This window comes from Mchenga conophoros, linkage group LG7 (genome assembly GCF_057382185.1).
Source record: "Mchenga conophoros isolate Kocher_MC1m ecotype Shallow Benthic linkage group LG7, M_conophoros_male_GT1.1, whole genome shotgun sequence".
NCBI classification, from domain to species: Eukaryota; Metazoa; Chordata; class Actinopteri; order Cichliformes; family Cichlidae; genus Mchenga; species Mchenga conophoros.
This window is the reverse complement of record NC_140532.1, coordinates 32,046,349-32,071,298: the sequence shown is the minus strand read 5'-3', so window position 1 is coordinate 32,071,298 and position 24,950 is coordinate 32,046,349. Positions and strand designations below refer to the sequence as shown.

The window sequence follows — 24,950 nt, the reverse complement described above, 5'->3', positions numbered from 1 at the left end:
CACTAACGGATTTCAGTTGTGTTAATAAACCTTATGTTTGTCGTCCTATCTAACTCCTTGGTCTCTGGGCTCGTTTATGTTACGTCCGCTGCCGCCTAGCAGAGCCGGGCCGTAACAATGATACACCTATATATGCACTGTCAAAGATACTTGTCTTTGAGTGAAGATTTAAGGTGATAAGACATATAAATAACTGCAACTTGAATCTGTACTGAAGCTCAGTATTTGACACAGAGTTCATGTTCACTGCTGTAATAGCTAATAATGATTAATATAATAACTAGAATATTGGCCATATTATATTTACATTACCAAAGTGATATGACTTTAGTCTCATGAACAACATCAGCTAATTCTTATTTACTAATTAATCTTGAAATGACTGTTCAGTACAGAAATGAAGCCCAAAAATCATGTTTTACTGTCCTGTGGTCTCAGCCTCAGATACTTATCAAATCACACAAAGCTCATGTAGAAACAAACAAACAAATGAACAAAATATGTTCTCCCTCATTTCTGTCAAACCAAGTTGTATGACACGTTTCCAGCGGTTAGTATCACGGTTGCTAGGCAACCTGGGAAGCGCGACGGAGACTAGACCGTCCCATACAGACAAACTTGCCATTTATTTTGCAAATCGAGCTCAACACTGCCCCTAGCGTCCTGGAGCACTTCCGTTGTGTTTTGGATTTTGTACGTGTTTTGGAGTTTGCACGTGTTTTGGAGTTTGTACGTGTTTTGGATTTTGCAAGTGTTTTGGAGTTTGTACGTGTTTTGGAATTTGCATGTGTTTTTTAGTTTGCAAGTGTTTTGGATTTTGCATGTGTTTTTTAGTTTGCAAGTGTTTTGGATTTTGTACGTGTTTTGGATTTTGCAAGTGTTTTGGAGTTTGTACGTGTTTTGGAATTTGCATGTGTTTTTTAGTTTGCAAGTGTTTTGGATTTTGCAAGTGTTTTGGAATTTGCATGTGTTTTTTAGTTTGCAAGTGTTTTGGGTTTTGCAAGTGTTTTGGAGTTTGTACGTGTTTTGGGTTTTGCAAGTGTTTTGGAGTTTGCAAGTGTTTTGGAGTTTGTACGTGTTTTGGAGTTTGCATGTGTTCTTTAGTTTGCAAGTGTTTTGGAGTTTGCATGTGTTTTGGAATTTGCATGTGTTTTGAAGTTTGTACGTGCTTTGTCTCTAGGGGCCACCGTAGTTTGCTGGGAAAAGTAGACACCATCTGAGTGTTCACAAGAAGACAATAACCAGTTTCAGGGTGATTTTTTTCTTTTTTGTCGTCTGTCTGTACACAAATTGCTGAACCATGACGAGCTCCAGAACAGCTGCGTGATTCACAGCAGAATTACTGGAAGCACAGTAAAAAGGCACCTGTAGAACATTTTGTTTATCTGATGAAACCGTGGATATGAAGTCTTTTATTCTACTTTAAAGGGGGAAGTTCAAGCTGTTCCACATAAACACCCATCAATCCATCCACCCATGGGCTGGAGCTTATCGCAGCAAAAATGTCACAGGGCAAAAACTGTTTCATAATTTGGATTGTTTAAAGCAGTCAGTATTTCTCTTGAGTGCATGAAGTAGTCACTTGTAATGGTTAAAGAAAATCCACATTATAATTTAAGATGAAAGTTAGTAATTCCCAGTAAGTGTATATTTGTGCTGGACAAATATGCACTTACAGGCTGTTCACACAGGAACACAGATGAGACAAAAGATGAAGGTAACCTTGACTGATTGATGAATGAGGGGAAGAGAAGAAAGAAGCCAGCAGCATAAAGAGACCACAGACCTTGGATGAAACCTTCCTGGTGGAACCGCTGCAAAGAAACCACTACAATCCTTTTAACACAGCCGAAGCTGAGATGGTTTGGCATGCAGACGTGGGAACTCCTTCCAAGCTGCTGGAGGAGCTCCAGTGGTGCAAAGCCGCTATCAAAGCAAAGAGGGGGCGACTGTGAAGAATCAGGAGAATCTTAAATATGAAACCCAGTTTGTTTTCCATTTTCTGTTGTTCGGTACAAACATTTGTTATCCCACTGACTTCAGTTCTGTACTGCACTGTGGAAAAAGAGTCAAAATAAAGTGATGAATGAGTAGATGGGCTTGAACTTGTGACAAGTTCTACAGCAGGATCTTGTAATCATTTTAACTGTGTGATAGCGAGCTCTAATTATAAGTGGTTATCTCTGTTTTCTATATGATTTTATTTGGTAGCTGCCACATATCATGAGTACATGTGATATTTTTTCATAAAGCCCATTTGTAATTTTTTGATGGTAATCAGTATAGATGGTGACACCAGCTAGAAAATATTATTTTTTGAAGACAAAGTCAACTAGAATTCTTACTTGTTCGACTGTTCGATGTCTGAAATGACTCTTTATACCAGTGGTGTCAAACATAAGGTCCAGGGGCCATAATCAGCTTGGGAAAGACTTAAATCTGGCCCTCTGGACAGTTTTAAAAAATGTGACGGAAAGAAGGCATCAATTTTGTACTCTCAACTGTATTTTCATAAGTTTTACACTACTAACAAAACACTTTCATGGCCATTCATACAACACCAAGGTAATCATGTAACAGATAACAATTAAATGCCAGATGTTCCTTTTTTTTATTTCTCATTACAGAAATGTGACTTTTTTTTTTAACAGTGGGTCCATATTTAAAAGGAATTTTCGTTTTCTTTGAATTAACTCTTTTAAATGTATTATTAAATTAGAAAGAGTGTGATTAGTGTCACCAGCATTTCTTTATCGTGTAGAAGAAGAAGCACATTGTTGAACTTGTGCTCATCACACGGATTAAATGTGAAGTTAAACTTTGCTACCCTGACAGAAACAGGAGATTCACTGGCTCAGCCCACTCAAAGCAGGTTGCATGTGGCCCACAATGTAAAATGAGTTTCACATCCCTGCTTTATACTGTATATAAATGATGACATACTGTATATCATTTTCTGTTGCTTAGGAGTGTAGTAGTAGAGGTAGTACTTTTGTTTAATCTCCTACACAGCAAATTCAAAAGTGTTAAATGTTTTGGTGTTAGTAGTCTTCTTGCAAAAGTAGAGTTAATTTTACTCTAAGCAGAGTCACATTCTTTTAATGTAACTCTGAGGCGTAAAATGATAGTAGTTAAAATAGAGTGTTAAAAATGAGTGTTTCTCTGTCAAATCTGGAGGTGTTACAATGGAAACATTAACTCTTGACCTCTTAACTCTGAACTCCTAGAGGGGCTATGACACCAACAGAGTAAATTCACAGACTCCGCCCCCAGCACGGCTCCAATCGAAGCTGAAGTGAAGCCGTTTCAGAACATTTTGCTCTACATATTTGAGTTGTTTGCCATGCTTGGTAAGTCATTTTTTCAAAGATTGTTTCAATTATTATTATGAGCTTTTACTTCTGTGGCTCTTTGGAGTTGAGACAAAGCTGTGTGAAAGGCATTAGCCATGTTGCTCGGTGATAGCATAATATTCTGTTTTAGCTAGCTGAAAGGTATTGTTTGCGGGCAAATACCACAGCCTTGAAAAAAAGCTTGCATGTGAATTTTCAGTCAAACTTTTGGTCAAATACACCTAAAACAATGTCTAGAATGTGAAATGTTGGTATAATGGTGCTACCTGAAAACGATCGCCCATAAAAAAACAAAAACGAGCAAACAGCAGTAGCAGACGTCCTGACTGGGTTCTACGTTAGCATAGATCCCTCCAGAGTTTTGTGCACACGGTTTAGGTAAAAATGAAAAAGGTTGAGGTTTTACATTTAGTTCAGTATTACCTGTTGCCTGTGTCTTTGTCTTTTGGGAAAATACTTTACACAAGTAATGGCTCAAAGAGGATTCCTTTTTTTTATTTTTTACTGTGCTGCAATTGTTTACTGGATTATTTGTGCCATTAATTAATGTCAACTAATTTTTTATTCAATCTCCACACAGGATATGCTTGTGAAGATGGAATATGGGGGAGAGCAGAAGTGCGTTGAAGTTCCACAAAGGGATGAATGAAGGACATGCATATTGTATTGAAGAAATAAGTGATGAGAATGCTGTTATTTGCATTTACCAGCTCATCTATGTCAGACCTTTTGATAAACAAAATTCTAATGAAAGTGAGAACATGTATACTGTTACATCTTTCAGAAAATGTTTTGAAATTGTGGTGCACAGTTCAGAATAAATGTTTTTCCTAAAACCATTGCGTCTTTTTAGTAAATGTTTATTTCCAAAAGAAATTTCTAGAAGTTCAGAACAGTAAAATTCCCGCTTTTTAGAATGAATTAGAAGATAACTCTTACGTAGTTAAACTAAAATACTCTTTGAGAGTTAATATATAAACTCTTAACACCAAGTGTTAAATTATCAACTCCAGACAGATTTGGTGTTTAACACTAAATCAGAGTTAACGTACCAACTCTCCAAAAAGAGTTAAATTAACACTCTCTGGTGTGGACCCATATAGACACTTTAATAGTGTTGAAATCAAATCCGACAGTGTTAATTTGGACATGCTGGATTTGCTGTGTAGCACTTCTTACCAAATCTCTCCTTTGGCTCCAAGAAGCATCCTGTCCACAGCTTTGACTGCACACTGCCTTTTTAAAATGCTTTTCTGATGGTTTGATCTCTTGCTAATCCAGTGCACATGTTAAAGTGTCCTCAGGTGATCAGCAGGCCATCCTAAATTGCCTCGATTGGATTGGAAGCGTGTGCCACTGAGCTGGACCTCTCCACTGTGTGCTGTTGGAGCTTTTTGGAGCATTTTAATGGCATGATCAAATTCTGTGTGGTACAGACTGTCTAGGGCTCCAGTTTTAGAAAGGGAAACTTCAGTATTTTATTAGTCTGTTACTCATTAGCACTCATTAACAGATCTGTGTTTAGGCTTTGCACTGCTACACAAAACTCTCATCCAATTACAGTCACTTCTGGCTCCAAACAGCAAACATGGTGGAGTCAGTGGGTGCCAGCAGCTGTCAAATTCAGGTTTGTGAAACGGGTTGCTGTGACTTAGTGGTGTGGGAGATCTCTTATCTGAGCGCATGCTGGATTCAATATTAGCTGCCTTAATGTGGACCAAATTGTCCATGACGGTGTACAAGACATAGTTTTTGGATTGCACACTGGTGAATTTGACACCCTGTCGTTCCATATCATTAAAAAAAAACTCACATTGTTACCTTTCAGACTTCAGTGGTCAGTGAGTTTATTACAGCTGCAGGACTGTCAGCAGACATTAAAATGGACTTTTTAAATTAACCCATCAAAATGAGCACAACAAACTCCACTGACAGACAGAGCAACATAGTCCAGACAGGAAGGGCAGAACAAGCCAGTTTATTGGTCTGTCTGTCCGTTTGTCCTTCCTGCTTGTCCCTGTTTCTGGCTGTCTCTGTCTGTCTCCTCCACTGTCGCATTCAACAGAAGGACGGATCACTATTAAGCAGGGAAAAACAGCGTAATGCGCCAGTCGGTGTACTTGAATTTCCTCTCGGTTGCACTATTTGGCAAAAGGAGTGAGGGGCGGGGAGAGAGAGTGAGAAGAGTGAAGGCAGCAGCAATACTGCCGGAAGTGTGGCTCTGGAGTACAATAAAGGCTTTATTCTCGCCTGTATGACTATTAAGTTAAATTAAATAAATTGATAGGAAATTAGATTTTTTTTTACATATGAAAATTAAGAAAAAAATACCTTTGTGAAATAAATATAGAAGGACTATGAGTAACAGCTTCTCCTTTCTTTAAATGCTTTTGATATGATTTGAATTTGCTGGTGTTGTAATAATATTTTGTATGATTCAAGTTCAATATGTGAGTTCTTTCCTATGCAACCTCAGAAAATAAAGAATATCATGTCTATGTCTTGCAAAGTTAACTATAACTTTTATCTATAAATTTAACTTTTCTTTTTTTCTGACTATTTTTTTCTTAGAAAATTTACGTTTTTTCACCATAAAGTTGCAATTTCTTCCTTGCACATTTTCCTGTTTTTTCCCCTTAAACTTTGTCATGAATTTACTTAGTTTTTTTTCTCAAGTTACCAATTTTCTTTCATCAATTTGGCAGATTTCTTTTCTTATGAATTTTCCTGTTTAGTTCTTGTAAATGTGGCAGTTGTTTTCTTGCAAATTTTCTTGCTTTTCCTCATACATTTGTCTGTGTTTTGTTGTCAACGGTTTTCTCATTAATGTATCATTCTTCTAATAAGTTTACAGATTACTTGTAAATGTCCCCCTTTTTTGACACGTTTCCACATTCATATTCCTACATTTTCTCCCTAGTGTGTCAATTTCTTTTACTTCTCTTATAAATTGGCCTTTTCTCATAAATGTGGCTGTTTTTTCCTGCAAATGTGCTTATTTTTCTTATACATGACCCAAACACAATTCATGAAAATTTGTTTTTTTCAACTAACTTTTCCAGCTTGGTCTCTACTTGTCCAGCCCCTAATTTTTAGCTATTTATTTATTTTTAATTCCTCCAGTGGCACCAATAACTTCGTCACAAAACAGCTGCTTGTTCGTTCGTGTGGTTAAAGTTTTGCACGTCTTTCTTTTGGGCGCTTTTATTATGGAAGGCTTGACCGGAAACATGGCGCCTGGCCGCCTTTAGCTTATCTCTTCGTGGTGAGATGGCCGTGGAGTCTCAGAGGTTCCTGTGAAGTCGAAACGGGCTCTGTGGACAGACAGCAGGAGGCGAGAGAAAGTCCCTCGTTCACGGTCCTCTTCGGCCTCCGTGTTTTAAATGATATCAACGGTAAGACGGAAACAAACATGCACGTGTCTGCTAGCTAGCTAGCTAGTTAGCGCGCAGGTAAACAAGCAGAAACAAAAACACCGTGAGCGCTCGTTTTGTTGGTTACGTTCTCCCGCCGAGGGGGAGGGGCGGGGGGAGCAGCAGCAGCGGCAGACTGGGTTAGGTCCGTCTGCCGCTGCTGCTGCTGCCTTTCTGTCTGGGACACTGCTGCCTTTTCCGTAGAAATGCCTTTCCCGGACGCCCCCTTGTCTTCCGCAACTCTGAGGCCCCTATCCGCCCCTTTCCCCTCTCATCTGGAGCTGTAAATAATAGTGAGTATAAAAGAAACCGAGCAACATGGCTGACGCTGGCCCTGCAGAACCTGCTTGGTCGTTTTGTCAGTGCAGATGATGACTGTATGATGATTATTGTGTACATATTTTTTCTAACTGAGCAGATTTGCTCGATACTCATCAGACTCCCTTGCAGAGAATAAAGGAAGAGGTGTGGGGGCTCGTGCTGCTGCTGCCATGCTGCAGATTAAAAACAGTGTGTGTAAGTCAGCCTCTGGGTTTGCTGCATTGTCTCAGTCAAATGCAGCCAATAAAGTAATTGGTTTTGCATGTTACTGGAAGCGGATTTAAATCCTCCAGCCTGATGGTAGCTACGCCCCCTGTGCCAACTTGTAACCAAATCAAAGCAAAGGTCACCTGGAGGCTGGTCCCCCAGGTAAAGCTGTAGCTTACCTGCTGTTGCTTCCCTCACTGAACAGAAAATCAGTAAGGTTTGGGAGTGAATGTGTATTTTTGTCTTTGTCTTTTTGTTTTCTTAGCACCCCAGTGAATGTTAAATATTTGATTTTCCAGTCCTGCTTTTTTGTGTAACCTGAAGGTGACACCGACTCTACCTTTTAGTTTCTCTATTTCTATTTTAATTTTAGCCTACCTGTGTGTCTCTCCTGTTGTTTATCTGCTCTGATGTATTTTTGCACTAGTAAGTCAGTCACTGCACCTCCTCCTCCCTCTTCCTTTTCTATTTTATGTCAGGGTCCAGACCTCCAGTGCTGAAAAATGAAGCAAAAAAACAAACAAAACAACAACCCTGCAGTTCCTCTAATGGCCACTAGAGGCTCCAACAGTTGTTAAAGCTGTTAAAATGGCCAACTTTACAGTTTACAAATTTTCTTGAAGCCAGTAGTGTCGTGGTTACTTTGTGCACTTAGCAAGTGAAAGGTTGCTAAGCTCAAAGCTAATATGCTTTAATGTTGCTACAGTCACCTGTTTCAGCATTCACCTGTCCGTCAAAGAGGCCATGCCCCTAACTTTAAACCTCAGCAAAATCACAACAGGTGACTTATATAAACGTTATGTAGACTGTATAGTTGCCATGCAGGTGGAAAATATCCATAAAGACCAAAACTGTTTTATCAGGTTGCAAACATTTTAACATGATGGTCTATGAGGACTGACTCTGTTGTAACCAGCCTCTAGTGGGCATTAGAGGAATTGCAGTTTTTGACACTTCCACGTTACATCATTGTTATCATGGACAATGATGTCCCATTGTCCATGGGACATCATTGTCAGTGATGCCTGTAGTCTGTAACACAAGCTGACAGAGGTCAGTGATGATCATACAGTCGCCCTTCTGGTGTTTATTAATGAAAGAAAACCATTTAAAAAAACATGAAGAAAATGAATAAATTATATAAAGTCAGCATGATAAGAATCTAAATGAGTGGCTATGCCGTCAAAGACACCAGAACACCAAACCTGCCAGAAACCTTTTTGAGCTCAGTGTTACACTGTTTAAAAGCACATGTTAGGGAAACTCTAGATTTATTTTACTTTCTGAATCACGACCCTGAAGAACAGTTTGGGCAGTGCTGGGACTTGATGTAATCCAGATGTTTTGGGAGGTGAAAGAACCCCAGAATTCCTCCATAGATTTTTCTAGTCTGGGTTTCCTTACGGTACCCCTACAGAGTGTGTGAGTACTCGTATTACTGTTGTTGTGGAGACGGATCTGTTCACGCAGTCACATTGCGGGGATGTGCAGCTCTTTCCAGTCCCCGTGAGCTCAGGTGTTAAATCTTTAAGGTTCACACTTCGTTACGGGTTAAGCTCGGGAATGTTGTCAGCCCTGATGGGGTAATTCTCCAGGAAATGAATGCAAGTGAGCTATTAGTTGGACCGAATGACGCTGATTCGTTGCTGTCCAGATTTCCTCTTCCCCTCAGGACGGCAGATGACTAATCCTGTGTTGCTCCAGGCAACGAGAGGAAAATCATCACCAGCTGCAGCCAAGCACTGCAGAGCGTCTCTGGTGTTTCTGGTGGGTTAGTCTCCTCTGCAGGTGAGCGGGAGCGTGTTTGAACATCTGCTCTGCTGATAAAACCATCAGAAAACCCGTTTTTCTTTCCTCGCTAGTTCTGCTGCCCAGCACCAAACCATTTGCTCTCTTATTGTGAAACGTGTGCTGATGGATCAACCCAACGAGTGAGCAATCAGTAGTGAAGGAAACATACAGCCTCTGAGGCCGGTTTAACAAAGATGGAGCTTGATTATGGTTGATTTAAAACGAATAGAATACCTTCATACTGAAAGAACACATCCAGCTGCTTACCCCAGTAGAAAATGTTGGTTAGAAGAAGAGGAAGCTCACAGGGAACGCTTAAAACGCTTAAAAATGGTGCTGAGGTTATGTGGTGGGGTTTTTTATTTTTTTGTTTCTGTGGATAGATCGTGAACAGGATGTCAGCAGTCAGATTCGGGCAGTTTAGTAGTAAATCATGGCATTTTTGCTAAAGTGGGCGTTTATAGAGATTCACAATGGCTCATTCTTCTGCAGAAGTATACAGTGTGGAAACGTTGGGCAATGTTAAATAAAATGTAGTATAAAATCAGACTGCTGTTTTTAAACAAAGTCAACATCTGGCTTGTTAGCTTGTTAGCTCGTTAGCTTTCACGCGTCTGTTATTTCACTGATGGCCTCAAAATTATTTGAAATTTCAAGGAAATTTGCGATAATGATGTAAATAGGTAAAAACAAATACTGAACAATATTTTTGTGTGATTGCAGCTTGCAGGCAGCAGCGTTACTGTGTTATAGCAGTGATGAAGCATAAGTCAAATAACAGTCAAGAACAGAAGTTGACTATGTTGCGTTTTCAATGGAAACTTTAAGTAAAAGTATAGTAAAACTGCTTAATAATAATAATTCAGGTAGTGTAACCTTCACATAATGAAACTGAAAAATATTTTGTACCTGGGATGTTTCCTGTTAACCAGTTACTTAAAGCCCTCCTTTTCTACCATGCAACTGCATCAGTAATTTGGTCCAGCAAGCGAGTGCTCCGTTGTTTATTATTAGTCATTTGTTTATGCTAATAACATAAACAAATGTTATTAGCATTTATTTATGGAGGCTGAGACGCTGCTCTCGCTCTCACGGATGTCTGAAGTTTCGTTTTATGTTTAAGGGAACATAAACTCATACCACCTTTATATTATATGACCTTTTTGTAATCACTTTAAAATTTATAGCAGTATTATTGTAGACTGCATCATGTGTCACAGCCCTAATTTTTATTCATTTATTTATTAACCTTTATTTAACCAGGAAGATCCCATTGAGATTAAAAACCTCTTTTTCAAGGGAGGCCTGGCCAAGATAGGCAGCAGCAGATGTCTCACAGTTACAGAAATTACTCAAACACAGGCAGCAACAACACACATGCAACAATAAGTAAAAGAATACAAATAAAATAAAATAAAATTTAATAAAATTCAAATAAAAATAAAAAAGTCAGTTAAAATGACAATCAATCTAATTGAAACACTTGCAAGTTATGGACTTGGCCTCAAGGATTCGTAGTTTGGATTTAAAAGCACTTAATGAAATGAATTCAGTCATTTTCCATTCCTTCTGCAGTTTGTTCCAAGCCGAGGGGGCTAAATGGACAAAAGCTCTTTTACCAAGTTCAGTTCGGGCAAATGGAATCACCATAATCCAGCACAGGCAAGAATGTTGCAGCAACAAGCCGCTTCTTTGTATTAAAAGAGAAACACAACTTATTTTGAAAATCAAATCTCAATTAGCAGTCACTTCAATTGCTCGCCTCAAAGCAGGGAAAAGTTCATGTCACAACCAGTTATTTTGCAGCTCAACCACCAGGCCTGAAGTAGATTCGAAAAATCGTTGTCAAGATCGATGAAGAAGCGAGGGATGGACAGACGTACAGAGATTTCCCACGTTGTTGGGAAGATGGCAGTGGAGTTCAGTCGGGGCAAGTCTTGAAGGTGTAGGTTTGAAGTCTTGAGCACAGCAGACAGTGAGCAGTTAGGGGGTCAGATGTGATACGTAACAACCCGCATACAGTTAAATAATACACTGCAGGCCTTCCTCCCAGGCTCCACTGATTAATAATTGAAGTCTCATGTTCAGGACATGAAACCTGCTCTCTCTTTTCCAACGTGAGATACAAGGTGCAGCGTGGCCTGTTGCCAGTTAGGAAAAAATATGTAATATTCAAGGAAAAGCTTTTGTAGTGCATGTATAGAGGTAGGTCTTTAATTCTAATTACTGATTTGACCAGTTCCCGCCTGATGGTGGATAAATGAGCACTTGTGTTGTCAGTTTTCAGATCAGGATATTGACTACAGATTTCACGATCTTTCGTCATCTTCAAGTGTTTGACAGTCAGGCGGCGTGCCGTGTCTAATTTAGGCATGTCTGTGAGCAAGGCGGTTATCCACCCACTGGTTGTTCTGGCAGAAACAGCGTTTGTGTGTTGGTTCAAGCTCCCGTCTGATGAATAAAACAAAGTTAAGAGGGTCTGATAAATATTGCAGCCTGCGATCAGAGTTCAGGGCCGATGCTCAGTTTGGATGGCAGATTCATCTCTCTGTCCCTTAAACCTGTTCTGAATATCCTGTCCCTCACCTGGAATTTGCTATAAATCAATAAAATCTGAGAGAACAGGTGTGCTTTGAAGATGGCTGTCAAATGGAAGACTTCTAGTAACTACCAAATTTACAAAACTTTCACTGGTGGATTTTAATTACGTGTTTAAGTAAAATTGTCACAGTTTATCACAGAAAATTAGTTTGAAGTGCCGACTTACTATAATCATGTAAGTCAAGAGCCATTGACATGGTTCTTTTTATTTAATATTTTAGGGTTTTGTGGCTGTTTATTTTTCTTTGAAGGCGGTATTGAGATTGTTCGTGGGTCAGCTCTGGCTCTTGGGTGTGTCCCGATGCTTTTGCCTGAATGTAATCTTCAATATTTTGTCTAGATTTCACTTTTTAAGGTTTTTCTACTTTGTTATTTGTTTTTATTCGCGATATTCTGCAGTCATGCAGATGTTGTTGGGTCTGTTGTGGTAAACTAAGAGCCGAGCCCGAAGGCAACGCCGTCAATTTACTGGTCGATCTGTCAGACCTTAACAGAGAGAGAATTTAAATATGAAGATGTTATTGTGATGTGATCACAGCATGGAACTTCATTATGACACATGTCATTTACTGTAACATCAAAAACATTTAGGGTTATTTTCTGAGTAATACGAGAAAGCCATCGGTGCTGAATAATTGTTTAATGAAATGATTTCTGTCACAGGTTTGAATCTGGTTTTGCTGAAGAGGGTTGAGCAAAACGAGCTCCAGGTCCTAGAAAGCGACCTGCTGAACCGCTCATCAACTGTGCTGAATACTGCAGACCGGGTAACCACTGCACAGCCTCATTAACCGCCTCAGTTTGTCTCTACTTTTAGATAAAATTGGTGTAATTTTAAAGCCATTATGTGATGATAATTATAACACTAATTTTTTGTTGGGTCTTTGTGGATTGATGATGCACATTCAGTCGTGTGTGAAAGAAAGTTTCCACAGGACTCTCTGCAGCTCTGTGAAAAACGAAGTGTGTCCTGTGATTCAGAGGCTTGTAGACTCACCTTTAGCAGGAGTAACCTGAAGTAATGTTTGACTATCAGTCCCTCATGTTCTTGTGGAGGAATTTTGACCCACACTTCTTGTGACGTTGCTTCAGTTTATTGATGTTTGCAGGCATTTGTTGTTTCACAGCTCTCTGAAGGTCCCACCACAGCATTTCAGTCAGGTTGAGGTCTGGACTTTAACTGGGCCATTGCATCACCTCGATTCTTTTTCGGCCATTTTATTGTTGATTTGTTCCTGTGTACACTTGAGTGCTCCAGACCAGAAAACTTACAAAATATCCAGTTTTGGACCATTCTGTTTTTGATTAACAACACCTTGATGCTACTTACCCTCCTAATTCCTATGCAAGCACTTAGGGTGAATTTAGTTTTTCACAGGACTGTAAAACTGGCTGACATCCAGCAAAGACAACAAGTTAATCTTACGGTATTTAACAGAAATGAGTGTTTTTTTGTCATTTCTGACATTTGTCAGAAAAATCTCTCTTAATCCTAAGGAAATGAAACCCCAATTTAATAAAGCTTGTCACCAATCATATTGGTGATTTGAAGTTTCTATTTAGTAGAAAGTGGGATGTTATTTCATAGATTTGGACCACACTCATCCTCAGCTTCACATGTAAGAATACTTTAGTTGTGTCCCATCATCTTTCTGATTCTTACGTCTGGGATCTGGTTGCATAATTGTGTGCTTATTAAACATTTTGTCTTCCGTGAACAATACAAATGAAAACAGTCACGGTATCAAGGTGCCGAGCCTCTAGGTGTAAGTGTGTGCACCATAGATAAAGAGCTTAAGGAAGGAAGAAAAGACTGAGGCTGTGTGCAAGTGGGTGTGTGATTGGATGAAGTGTATAGTGATTTGAGCTGAAGGAAAAAGTTCAGTATAAAAATGTCACTTCACCTCTTCCTCCCAGTGCACATAATATTTGATACCAACATGTTCTATGTATGTAAAGATATGTGCATGTATTATACAGGCAATAGTAGTTAGCGCAGCTTGATCAAGGAGTATTATATTTAGTATTAAAATACTTAAGCAGTTAAATGGGGTCAGAGTTGTTGAGTTCCCCCCCCTGCATCTGGTCTTTGTGCCCCACCAAGCTCTACTTGTGTTGGACCTGTTTGAATGGAAAATTCCCAAAACAGAAAGGCTCTGACATCATGTTTTGTTGATCATGTACAAACATTTTCCACCACTAGATGTCAGTAAAGTCACAGATAATAACTCCTCTGTGTTTTGTTTTGTTTTTTGTCCTTGGCAGGTTTGAGCTGTAGCTGTGTGGCCGGGCAGCCTGGCTGCCCCCCTGCCTCCAGATGAATGAAGAACACTCCGGGACACAGAGACACAGCTGATACAGGTCAGGACGCCCTCACTGCCCCGACACACACTGCTGCACAGAAATAGTGTTTGTTTTCTGTTGCATTTCCAGTCAAGTCCAGTGTGTTAGAAATGAATACAGATAGTTGACCAGTCTTAATCATACCTCGTAAGACCTGTCATTCAAATCCAAAGATGGTTGTAGTGGTGACTTAGAGATACTGACAACTGCAAGCAGCAGTGATGAGTAGAAATTCCTGTTGTACTTTTAATGAAGTCAGCCTGAGTGGTGCATGCATTGCTGCTGCACTGTGGTACAAAGTCTCTGTGGGCCACGCAGCCACAAAGAAATTGACAGTCATGCAGAAGTGCATGACGGTGAACTCACTGTGAAATGATGAAGTTCATGAAACTTAGAGACTCACAGAAACTATAACACGCCTCTTTGGGTTAGGCGTGTTTGGATCTCAGAGGGTTCATTCATTTAAAATCTCCTTGAAACTTGCTGCAAAGAGAGAGTCCAACATAACCAAGTGTTTACTTTTGAAGCCCTAAGCTTTGGTCACTGTGTTTAAATGTCTCAGCGTTCACAAATTAAAGGCTAATGTAGCCACTGAAGAACACAGGCTGAGCCTAAATATTCAGTTTGGACTGTATATGAGACTCAAATTAAAGCAGGTGAATATTTTAAATGAATTATAAACTTCATCCGTCTTTCCAGTTTCTTAACTATTTATCTGTCTTGAGGTTGAGGGGGGGGGTCAAAACTTACACAGGGCAGACGGCAGAGTAGTAAGCTGACAGTCACAGTGCTAACAGAGACAACCACATGTTGACAACCACACACTGTCAAATCCACTGCAATGGCCAGTCTAGATTCGCTCAGTGATATAAGATGCATAATTTTGGATTGTGGGAGGAAGGCGAAGTATCTAGAAAGAATCTGAAGAAACGACCCGGTGGCAAGCTTTGAGGTGACATCATATCACAGTTTGAAACAGCAGTGTTGAAGGGTTAGCAAAGACTTTACCATGTAAAAGCAGTTTAGGAATCTAGCCTACTTAAATTAGGGAACAAAGGTGGAGCGCTATCAGCTGAACATGAGTGATCATCACATCTTCTTCTTTAGGCTACGTCCACACGTACACGGGTATTTTTGAAAGCGCAGATTTTTCTATACGTAAATGCCATTTTGGGTCACTGAAAACAGAATTTTTTAAAAACTCCTGCCAGGCTGGAGATTTTCAAAAACTGTTTTTGCGTTTACGTGTGGACGAGGAATACGGAGATTCAGTCACACAATGTCAAAGGTGTGCGCCGTTTTTCACGTCACAGCGTGCGCGTAATTGTTTACATGAGATGAATTTCTTCAATGGCGGACATAAACAAAATACTGTTGCTGTTAATCTTACTATCTGCAGTTTCACACGCTTACATACAAAAACGCAGTTACTGCCCCTCCAGTTAGAAAGACAGAGGTGAACTGTCTTTCTAACAGAGTGAACTTCGGACGTGGCTTCTACATTCAACACAGACGCTCTCACAACCCAAATCCTGGTGCTGGTTTTGAATAAATTAAATTTAAAAAAAATAATACAACCTATGTATGCTGTATGCATTTTGCTCTTTCCTAAGTTGTGAGTCCACACAACACTCAAAATACTGTCTTTAGTTATTAATATTTGAAATGATGAAGGCACTTGAAAAGTAACACCTAATTAGCTGCCTTTCCAGAAAAACAAAAACTTTTCGTTAGTACTTAAGGTTTTGTGAGGGTACAAAACCCTGTTTACTCTTTCCCTGCCAGGCTTCTAGACTTCTGATTGGCCAACATTTTGTTTTTAGTGTTTACATGTGAATGGAGATATGGAGGAAAAAAAAAAAACGAAAACAGAAAATCTCAGTTTTCAAAAAGAAATAAAAAAATACACCTTTACAGATAGATAGGGCTGTGCGATATGACCAAAATCTCATATCCCGATATTAAGACATCTATCGTCCCGATAACGATTTAAATCACAAAAATGTAACATTTTCTGTAAATTCTGTGAATCTCGGGCAGCTCGACTTGCGGGAAGTGTTTCCAGCTGCGCGTCATGTAGCTGGAGTCGAGTGTTTTAACCGACGCATGAAACGATACATTTTTAGACATAAGTTGTAAAGGCCGCCGTTTTCTTTGTGAGTATTTATTACACGGCGTGCTGCGGGGAAAAGGCTGTTCTAACGTTTGAGTCTAAGGTTTATTTTTTAGCACCTGGCGGCTCTTTTTTACTTCTCATCTGTAAATAATCTGCTCTTTCACGTCATTCAGTTTCTTTTGAAAAGTCTCAACAGGATCTTGAGCTTTATTGTGAAAGGTTTATGTGGAACATAAACAAGCGGACACGCGATGGTGCTACCGTTGTTGTTGCTAACGACAACGCATAAAAACAGGTGCTTGTCCGTCCGTAGTGTGGTTATATAAAATATAAGAGAAAGAGAGAACTTTAAGAAATGAATATAGCCGCTACAGTGACCATCAAAACGGTGAAAAAAATATTGCCGTAAACAGTTTATTTTGCGACACCACGAAACAAACGATAGCGTAAAATGAAACGACAGACGTTTTTATATCGTCATCTGATATATATCGTTATATCGAACAGCCCTACAGATAGATATGCCTTTTGTATTGTTGGTTTGCCCTCTTCTGGCTATAAATGCAGCCTTTGGATGGTTCAGTTCTAATCGAATGTGATTTTGTTGTTGTTGTTTTTTTTGTCCAGTTTTAAAAGCATTAGAGCAGAAACACCAGTTTTCTTTCAGAGGAGGTTGATGAATGCTCAGAGCTGGTAATAACTGTGGCTTCCCGAATTACATCAGAAGACGTGCTGTTTGTTACAAAGTGATGCAGCAGTATGTGAGTCAGTGCCTGGGCGTTTTTCCACCTTAATTCAAATGTCTCTAATAAAGGCGAGCAGTAACAGGAAATATCCAGGACTTGGAGTAAATAGGCTGGAACACATAAAACCATCACCATTTTATATGAGCAGGAAGCTGCCGTTTGGTAAATGATCTGTATCGTGTGTTTCTCCTCAGGGCATGCAGGTGTTTCTGCCAATATGATGAAGAAAAAGAACCCGCACAAGTGAGTAAAGACGTGCTGCGGCTCATTTATTTTTATCCGGCCTGAATATTTGCTCTCGTGTGCAACGTTTTAAGGGCAGGGAGCATTGATTGTATTGTTTTGCATAAAGGAAGCATAAGAGCAGCCTCGGCCCGCCCACCAAAGTCCTGTCGCAGCCTCGACGCAACATCGTTGGCTGCCGGATCCAACACGTCTGGAAGGAAGGAGGAGGACATGTGATCTGGAAAGGAACTGTACTCGACCAGGTAACCAAAGGTTTCTATAAACTGTCCAATCATATGTCACTCCATTCTGTCTGTATACACCTGAGCTCACTTTCTTCTGTGTTAAAGATATAAAAGAACAATGTGACCACTGATACCACCACTTTTGAAGCTTCAGTGTTAACGTTTTGGCAGCTGCCATGTTATTTTTTTTGATAGCCAGAATTGACTTTAACTGGAGCTAATGCTGGCTTGCTTGGTTAGCATTGCACAGAGAGATGCCTGCAAATGAAATACTTGGATTTCACTCACCAGAACTAGAGCACACTAATGGGTGGTCTGTTTGTTATTTATTGTTGCTACTTACTTCTGAGGTAACTGCGAGACAGAAACTACACACCCTATAGAGAGGTGTATTTCAGTGACTTGAATTACTTAAGACAGGGGTGGGCAACTCCAGGCCTCAAGGGCCAGTGTCCTGCATGTTTTAGATCTCACCCTGGGTCAACACACCTGAATCAAATGATTAGTTCATTACCAGGCCTCTGGAGAACTTCAAGACATGCTGAGGAGCTAATTTAGCCCTTTGAATCAGCTGTGTTGGATTAAGGGCACATCTAAAACCTGCAGGACATGGACCCTTGAGGCCTGGAGTTGCCTATACCTGACTTAAGGTAAAGCTCAACAGAGTGGTAAAGCATTTCCTAACTTACATAATTAATTAGTAAACTATTTAAAAAACTGCAGTTTTAGGCACTTGGCCTTAATTTTTCTGTTGCTGTCATATTATTAAATATTATTATTATGTTACTGTTGCATTCATTTATGAGGTTGTGTGGACACAAGCACAAAAATTGGGTATTTGTGTCCCACAGGTGCCTGTGAACCCGTCTCTCTATCTGATAAAGTATGATGGATTTGACTGTGTTTATGGTTTGGAGCTTCATAAAGATGAGAGGGTTCAGGGGCTGGAAGTGCTCCCCGACAGACTTGGTAAGGCTGAACATAATTTAAACCCTTTTATTTTTCTTCTTCGTCTAAAGGACACAGCAGACATGTAAACAAGTAACATGAGTCGTGATTTCATTTTGACCCCATCAGCTAAGTCCCGTCTGACAGACGTCAACCTGGCCGACGCCATGATAGGTAAAGCGGTGGAGCACATGTTTGAGACGGAGGAGGGTCCGAAGGAGGAGTGGAGGGGTATGGTGCTGGCCCGGGCTCCCATCATGACCAGCTGGTTCTACATCACCTACGAGAAAGACCCTGTCCTGTACATGTACCAGCTGCTGGACGACTACAAAGAAGGAGACCTGCGCATCATGCCCGACTCTAGTGAGTGAAATTAATTTTTAAAGAGACTTTGCCGAGCATTTGGATCATATTTGCATATGTTGTCCACATTAAAGGCCATTTTCTGTTTAAACAAAATGAAAGTTGATGTGCTTTCTATGTGGTAAGGATCGTATTCTAAATGAACTATTCTATATTTTCTAATATTTCTGCTTTTAATTTCGTCTAAAAGTTGTGCTGCACAGTCTCACCTCCATGCATTATATATACATTGGTTAGCTGCAGTTGTTGGGCAGCAATTGGCTTTTGGGAGAAATCGTCCATCCCATTCACGCTGTTCTTATTCATGGACTGTAGAAAAAATGCACTTTTATCAAAGCTGCTTGCGTACAACTAGTTTTTGTAAAGTAATCTTGAAGGATTACTTGTGTAAAGGGTCAGATTTACCCCTAACAGTAACCTAACCAAGCACAGTACTGTGCAGAAGTCTTGCTTCAACCCTAATTTATTTATTTATTATTTTTAACTACATGGCTTTTAAGGAGGCAGACCCTCTTTTGATTTTTGAAAAAGCGGTTTTCAGCAGTAGTTCTTCATCATGAGGCTTTTTGGAAATCTTTCAGGTTTTCTTTTGACATTGGAAACTTCTTCAAATATCTGAAAAAGACTATAGACACGAGATAAACAGTAACTGAACATCATGTCCTTGAGGAATAAAATCCAGCAAAGACCTGACACATGATGTTAGAGATGTATCTGGAGCTTCAGGTGTTTCATCTATTGTTTACTGAAGCCTCATCAGAATTGATTTAAGTGGAAGGATGGCTGTTAAGAAGCCATTCTTACTGAAGGGAAACGGGGAGACACATTACACAACAACTGAACTGAAAATCAGTTGCAACAGCTCTGACGGAGTGATGAATCTAAATTTGAAATATTTTGGTTCAACTTATTGTCAGTGTGTACAGAGGAGGTTGGGAGAGGTACAACAGTGAGCCATGTAAAGCATGGTGGAGCCTCTGTCATAGTTTGTAACTGGACATTATGGAATCATGAATCCAGACAAATACCATTAGATTTTGAATCACCATGCAATACCATCTGAAAAGCAATGATCCCAAATACACTGCCAATGCAGTAAAAGGATTGGCACATGGATAGAGAAACACACAAAGGAACATAATGAGTCACTATCAGGCCTTCCATAGAGCCCGGCCTAAACCTGACCCAAAGAGTAAGTGAGAATAAAAAGCCCATAGAAATGAAACTATACAGCAGATGGAGAAAAAATAAAACTAAGTGCAAAAATAAATGTCCAAATAGACTTCATGTCCACCCCTATTAGCGGGAGTTTGTAGGTCTTTAAAGTGGAACAGTACTTTCTGTCTCAGTGTTAGGACCGATTTAAAACGATAAACTGTGAGTTATGGGTGCAACCTCAACATTGCAAAATGGGCTAAAACCTTAAAATGCAAACATGTTGGTGAATCTGTAACATTTTTACCTATTTAAGAAAACAAACAAACACACACATCTGTTTTAGCACCTGTCTCACTTTCTCCTGCAGATGACAGCGTCCCAACAGAGAGGGAGCCAGGCGAGGTGGTGGACAGTCTGGTGGGTAAACAGGTCGAGTACGCCAAAGAGGACGGCGGCAAACGAACAGGCATGGTCATCCACCAGGTAGAGGCCAAGCCGTCCGTCTACTTCATCAAGTTTGATGATGACTTCCTCATTTATGTGTATGACCTGGTCAAAACTTCGTAAGACTCTGTGGATTTCCTGAAGCCCACCCAAACCCAGTGAGATGGAAAGAAAATGCAGCACACGTCAAGACATCTGAAGCATTTAACCCGGACTTGTTCTTCGGACCATCAAAGATGAAAATAAAGACTGAAAAGAAGATTTTTCACAGCGGGAAATTAGAACAAAGGCTGTTTTTGCGAGTCAACTTGTTTCTCTGCAGGAAGGTTTAAAATGGAAAAAAGACCTTCTTTAAACCCTTAAAATAATAGGAAAAAGTTACCTTTTAATAGGTCTAAAAGCTTTTGAAGCCCTGTATTACATTTCTGGAAAAAAAGAAAGTTATGTAAAAGATCAATTTTAGATTAGAAAATAATACAACATGGATTAGATTCAAGAAGAGGCTTCCTTTTTTTTTTTTTTTTTGTACTAAACAGCGATCTTGTGAATAGATCAATAGTAGTCATCTCTTTTTTGCTTGAGCATTTAGAGATTCTTCTGGAAAGATTTCTGTGTCATGTTTTCTACTGAAGCTCACCTGGCCACAGAAAAACAAGCAGACTCCCAGTGAAGAAATGTAGCCTGAAGCCGGTTGTTGGAAGGGACTTGACTAGAAATCAACAAATCAAACAGACTAGAAGATGAAGATGATGATTATGATGAAGATGATAAAGCAGAAGAAGGATTCTTGGACTGGAACATTTCTAGTCACGATGAAGGAGGAGTTGGTGTTTGGACTCAGACGCCACATCTCAGTGTTGACGATAACGTCTCCATCTGCCTAGCATTACCATGTATGGAAGCTCATTTCTGCCATGATTAAAAAATACTCATGCTAAAGGCAGTATTACAATATTTCTAAGTAAAAATTATGACGCCCTAAATCCGAATAATCAGATAGTTTTGAAGGGTAGCTAGATGCGCCGTTTGGTATACGCGTCACTGAATCATGAATTCATACATTCGCATTTCTGTGTGAATATGCAGAATTTGTAGTTCAGGCTCTGTTGGCCAGTAACGAAGGTAAACAGAGCAAAGCAAGTGAGGATTGTCTGACAGTGATTTAGAACATGACAGCCAGAAATGCTGGTTGTTCCCAGGGGTTAATTCAGCAAATACGTCCACAAACATCCAATCATTTTCACAATTTACAAGTTTAGTTAGTTTAGTTGTTCAAAGAAAATGATAGGGAAAAAAAAAAAATCAGAATCTTGACTATTTTTTTAGATTCATTTCCGACATCAGTTTTATTTAATATTACAAACTTTTACAAACAAAGCCAAAAGTATTCACTTATTATGTTGATGTTGAACTAAGTAAACAGTATTTCATTTTAAGATCAGATTAAATAATACTTTGACTTGCTAGCTAATATTTAAACTAATGATATACAATCCTTGCTCAGTGAGATAAAATCTTTGACTTTAAAACAGGGTCATGTTTCATAAGTCTGACTAAGCAAGGCTTTTATTGTTGGTTAGTTTTTGTTGTATTTAAATGGTCATTTTTTTCTTGGTACAAATGGGCTTCCATACAACAGAACTCCATAAGACAGGAAGTGAAACAAACTGGTTCCATTTTGACAGTTTAATGTCAAAGCTGGACTTGGTAAAGCCCTGGAAACTGTTGGCCCAAACTTCATCCAAGCCGGGTGGTTTGGTGACATCTCTCTGAAAAAGGAACTGTTGAAAACATCAAAATGACCTTTGGAAATATCCTAAACGCCAATTTGTGGCCCATCTGATTGGATGAAGGGAAAAACTACATTTTTTGTTTGGCTCTTGTACAGAGAAAACCAAGCTTATTTTCATCACATTGTGTGCTACTCACACAGACCCCATGTTTAAAAAAAAAAAAAAAAAAAAAAACTCCAGCAGTTCCAAACTGTGATTTTAAAAAAAAGAAAAGAAAAAAAGTTTTTTGTTTTTGTTCTTTTTTTGCTTTCGTCTTTGCCAAAATCCCCCCTTCTTGTCGTGAAGTTGTTTGATGTTAAAGATGATTGCTTTTTGTTTTCTGTTTTTTCTCGTGATTTCACTAAAGCCTTTGGATTTACTCTCGTGTTGTCTTTTCTAAGTCGTCAAAAAAAAAAGAAGGAAAAATGGGGCCGAGAAAACGAAACTGAACCATGGCCAAAGCCCTTTCTGTCCTTTTGGAGTTTGTTTAAAAAAAACAACAAAAAACAACAACAAAAAAAAACTTGTCATGGATAGCAGGCAAACACCTGGCTGTGTCACTATTCATGGAAAAACAGACTTTGAGAGCAGAAAGCCTGACTTAATGCTCCTTAAACCTGAAAGGATGGAGGCATGAAGAATGCTTCCTGGACACTTTGTATTGTGTGTTGGACTTTTGAAGTCACTAGAACGCACAAGGACAGACAGATTTGCTGTAGCGCTACAGTCATGTTTCCAACCTTGAAACCATTGGTGAGACCTGAAACTTCTGTCAAGAGCGCTGGGAGCCTAAATCCGGTTCACTTCCATGTTTGGCTTGATAACATTATAACTGAAAATATCCCAGTTTGTATTTACACACAAACCAAAAGATCACAGACTCTTCGTGGGCAGATCGGATCTTCTCCTGGACGTCTTGGAAAGAGCTTCTGTGGGTGCTCACGAGGTGATCCGGTCTGCTTCACAGCATGTATGCAGTAAGAGAGGACACAGTTGGTCGTGTTTAGTATATAAAGAGATTAACAGCCAGTGAAGGTTTGAATTTGTTTTGTCACAGATGTACTTTTTATTTTATTTGGATTTACTCCAGACTGAAGGTTTTCTAAAAACTACTGTTTATTGTACTTATTTGAACTTAAGTTAAAGGGAACCTATTCTGTTTATTGCTACTGGAGTCACTTTGTGTGATTCAGAATTATAAAATAATCCCTAAAAAGCAAGCAAACATCATTTATACTGCAGATTTCCCTCCACGAGGATGTACTGGTTCTTGCCAAACCTCTGTACAGGCTGTGAATTTTAGCATGGGAAAAGAAAAACTGAGCAACAATAGCATAGTAAAAAATTATGAAACTCATAAGCTAATTCCATAACATACAGATTCAATAAAATAATTGAAAGCTTAAAATAAAGCATAATAATAATCAACTCTGCTTATCTGAAACAAACAGTTTTAGCTCCTCCCCTTTTGTTCTGAATTGCCACTCTCCCTATACAGGTGGTTGGAGCTTCTGTTGTCAGATGACCATATTAGGGATATCCACTCTCTCTGACTTCATGCAGAGCCAAGAGTAGAAAAAAAAACTGAGTTTAAAGCAGTCTGAAGTTTAAACTTTTGCCTCAGATTTATAAACAATAATGGTTTTGATAAGAAGTGCCACAATATAACACTACTGAACTGATAATGATCATAATCAGTATTTAAAAAAGAGCATTTTTATTGCATCACAAATGCACATATGATATTATCTTAAACAATCCAGGCTGACTGTAACGGTTTGCAGTTTATTTACTACTGCTGTTGGCGTTCATGTTTCTGTTGCCATGGCAACTGCCCACTAATTGGGAGAGAGTCACTTCCCCCACACACACACACACACACACACACACACACACACACACACACACACACACACACACACACACACACACGAAAACCTCTCAAAATCAGACTGAGTCACTCCAGAGTCAAATCCTGAGGTGGTTTCTCAGGATTTGACCTTCTGCCAGCTGCTCCGTGAGCGTCTGTGTGTCTGATCGAGTCTGTGCAGTTTGGTGCTGAATTGTAGGTGTACACCTGTGATGGGGGGGAAAAAAAAAAAAGAAAAACATAATAGGTTCTTTTTAAAATACTTGAGTCTGTTCTGAGTCAGTGTTTTGTCATTCGTCTACATTTGTGGGATAAACTGGGATCTCCTACAGGCTGCTGTCAAAGCCGGTGAACTCCAAACACGAGGGCAGCCAGCTGACTTGATTGCACTGTTCAGGCTGTTTGTGACGGTGGAAATGTGCTTGGATGCTTTGGCTGAATCGATGTACAGAACAGTTTTTCTTTGTGAAGCCTTCAGTGTGTGTACTTCCTGTAATGTAGTTAGTTGCAAAGGCAGATTAAAGCTCTTATTATTATAACCGTTCTTTAAAAAAAGAAAAAAGAAGACAGACCCTCTGTGAGGTCTGTAAGTCTCTGCACTTGTGTATCTGTTTTGTTTTTCATTGAAAAAGAAGTATGATTGTGATCATCTCAGCTGGCACTATTTTAATCAGTTAACTAAATAACGCGTCGTTGCTAAGACTCGACTCCCAGCCAGGTTATGTTGGTTCCTTTTTGCTCTTATTATGATACCAGATTATTGTGGTTAATGTTGGAATGACATGGGCCTTCTATCATCCTTTTGCCTTGTATTGTTTGTTTTTGTATGTTTAAAAAAATGTATGTTAATAATTTTTATTGTTAATGGAAAACCTGACACGGTGTGCGTCGTCTTCTTTCTACCATCGTTCATTTTCCGGTGATTTAGAGCTCAGACTGAGCAATGAAGGTGTAGTGCTCACATGCTCCCGTGTTTTAATTTAATTATAGTTCAAACAAAAGCAGAGCAATGTTTACCCAGAGAGCCACATCGC

The 24,950-nt window shown here is 39.4% G+C and overlaps 1 protein-coding gene across 2 annotated transcripts; it reads left to right on the top strand.

Annotated features, from left to right (window-relative positions):
• The first annotated feature begins 6,598 nt into the window (after window positions 1–6,598).
• Window positions 6,599–24,793, top strand: LOC146570466 (spindlin-1-like). Of its 2 annotated transcripts, none has more exons than XM_085278897.1 (7): window positions 6,599–6,748; window positions 13,952–14,047; window positions 17,086–17,134; window positions 17,244–17,379; window positions 18,213–18,330; window positions 18,439–18,672; window positions 20,198–24,793. In XM_085278897.1, the coding sequence occupies exons 2-7, from the start codon at window positions 14,008–14,010 to the stop codon at window positions 20,395–20,397; spliced, it is 777 nt and encodes a 258-aa protein (XP_085135023.1). In that variant the 5' UTR covers window positions 6,599–6,748; window positions 13,952–14,007; the 3' UTR covers window positions 20,398–24,793. The 2 variants fall into 2 exon arrangements, with proteins under 2 accessions (XP_085135023.1, XP_085135024.1); XM_085278898.1 differs by lacking the exon at window positions 6,599–6,748 and adding an exon at window positions 6,888–7,059.
• Window positions 24,794–24,950: the final 157 nt, after the last annotated feature.

What these genes read in the sequence shown, in the direction of transcription:
- LOC146570466 (XM_085278897.1), top strand. Translation starts at nt 14,008, where the DNA reads ATGAAGAACACTCCGGGACACAGAGACACAGCTGATACAG. An exon ending in AAGGAACTGTACTCGACCAG is followed by an intron (nt 17,380 to 18,212) that starts GTAACCAAAGGT and finishes TGTGTCCCACAG; the next exon opens with GTGCCTGTGAACCCGTCTCT. An exon ending in GCGCATCATGCCCGACTCTA is followed by an intron (nt 18,673 to 20,197) that starts GTGAGTGAAATT and finishes TTTCTCCTGCAG; the next exon opens with ATGACAGCGTCCCAACAGAG.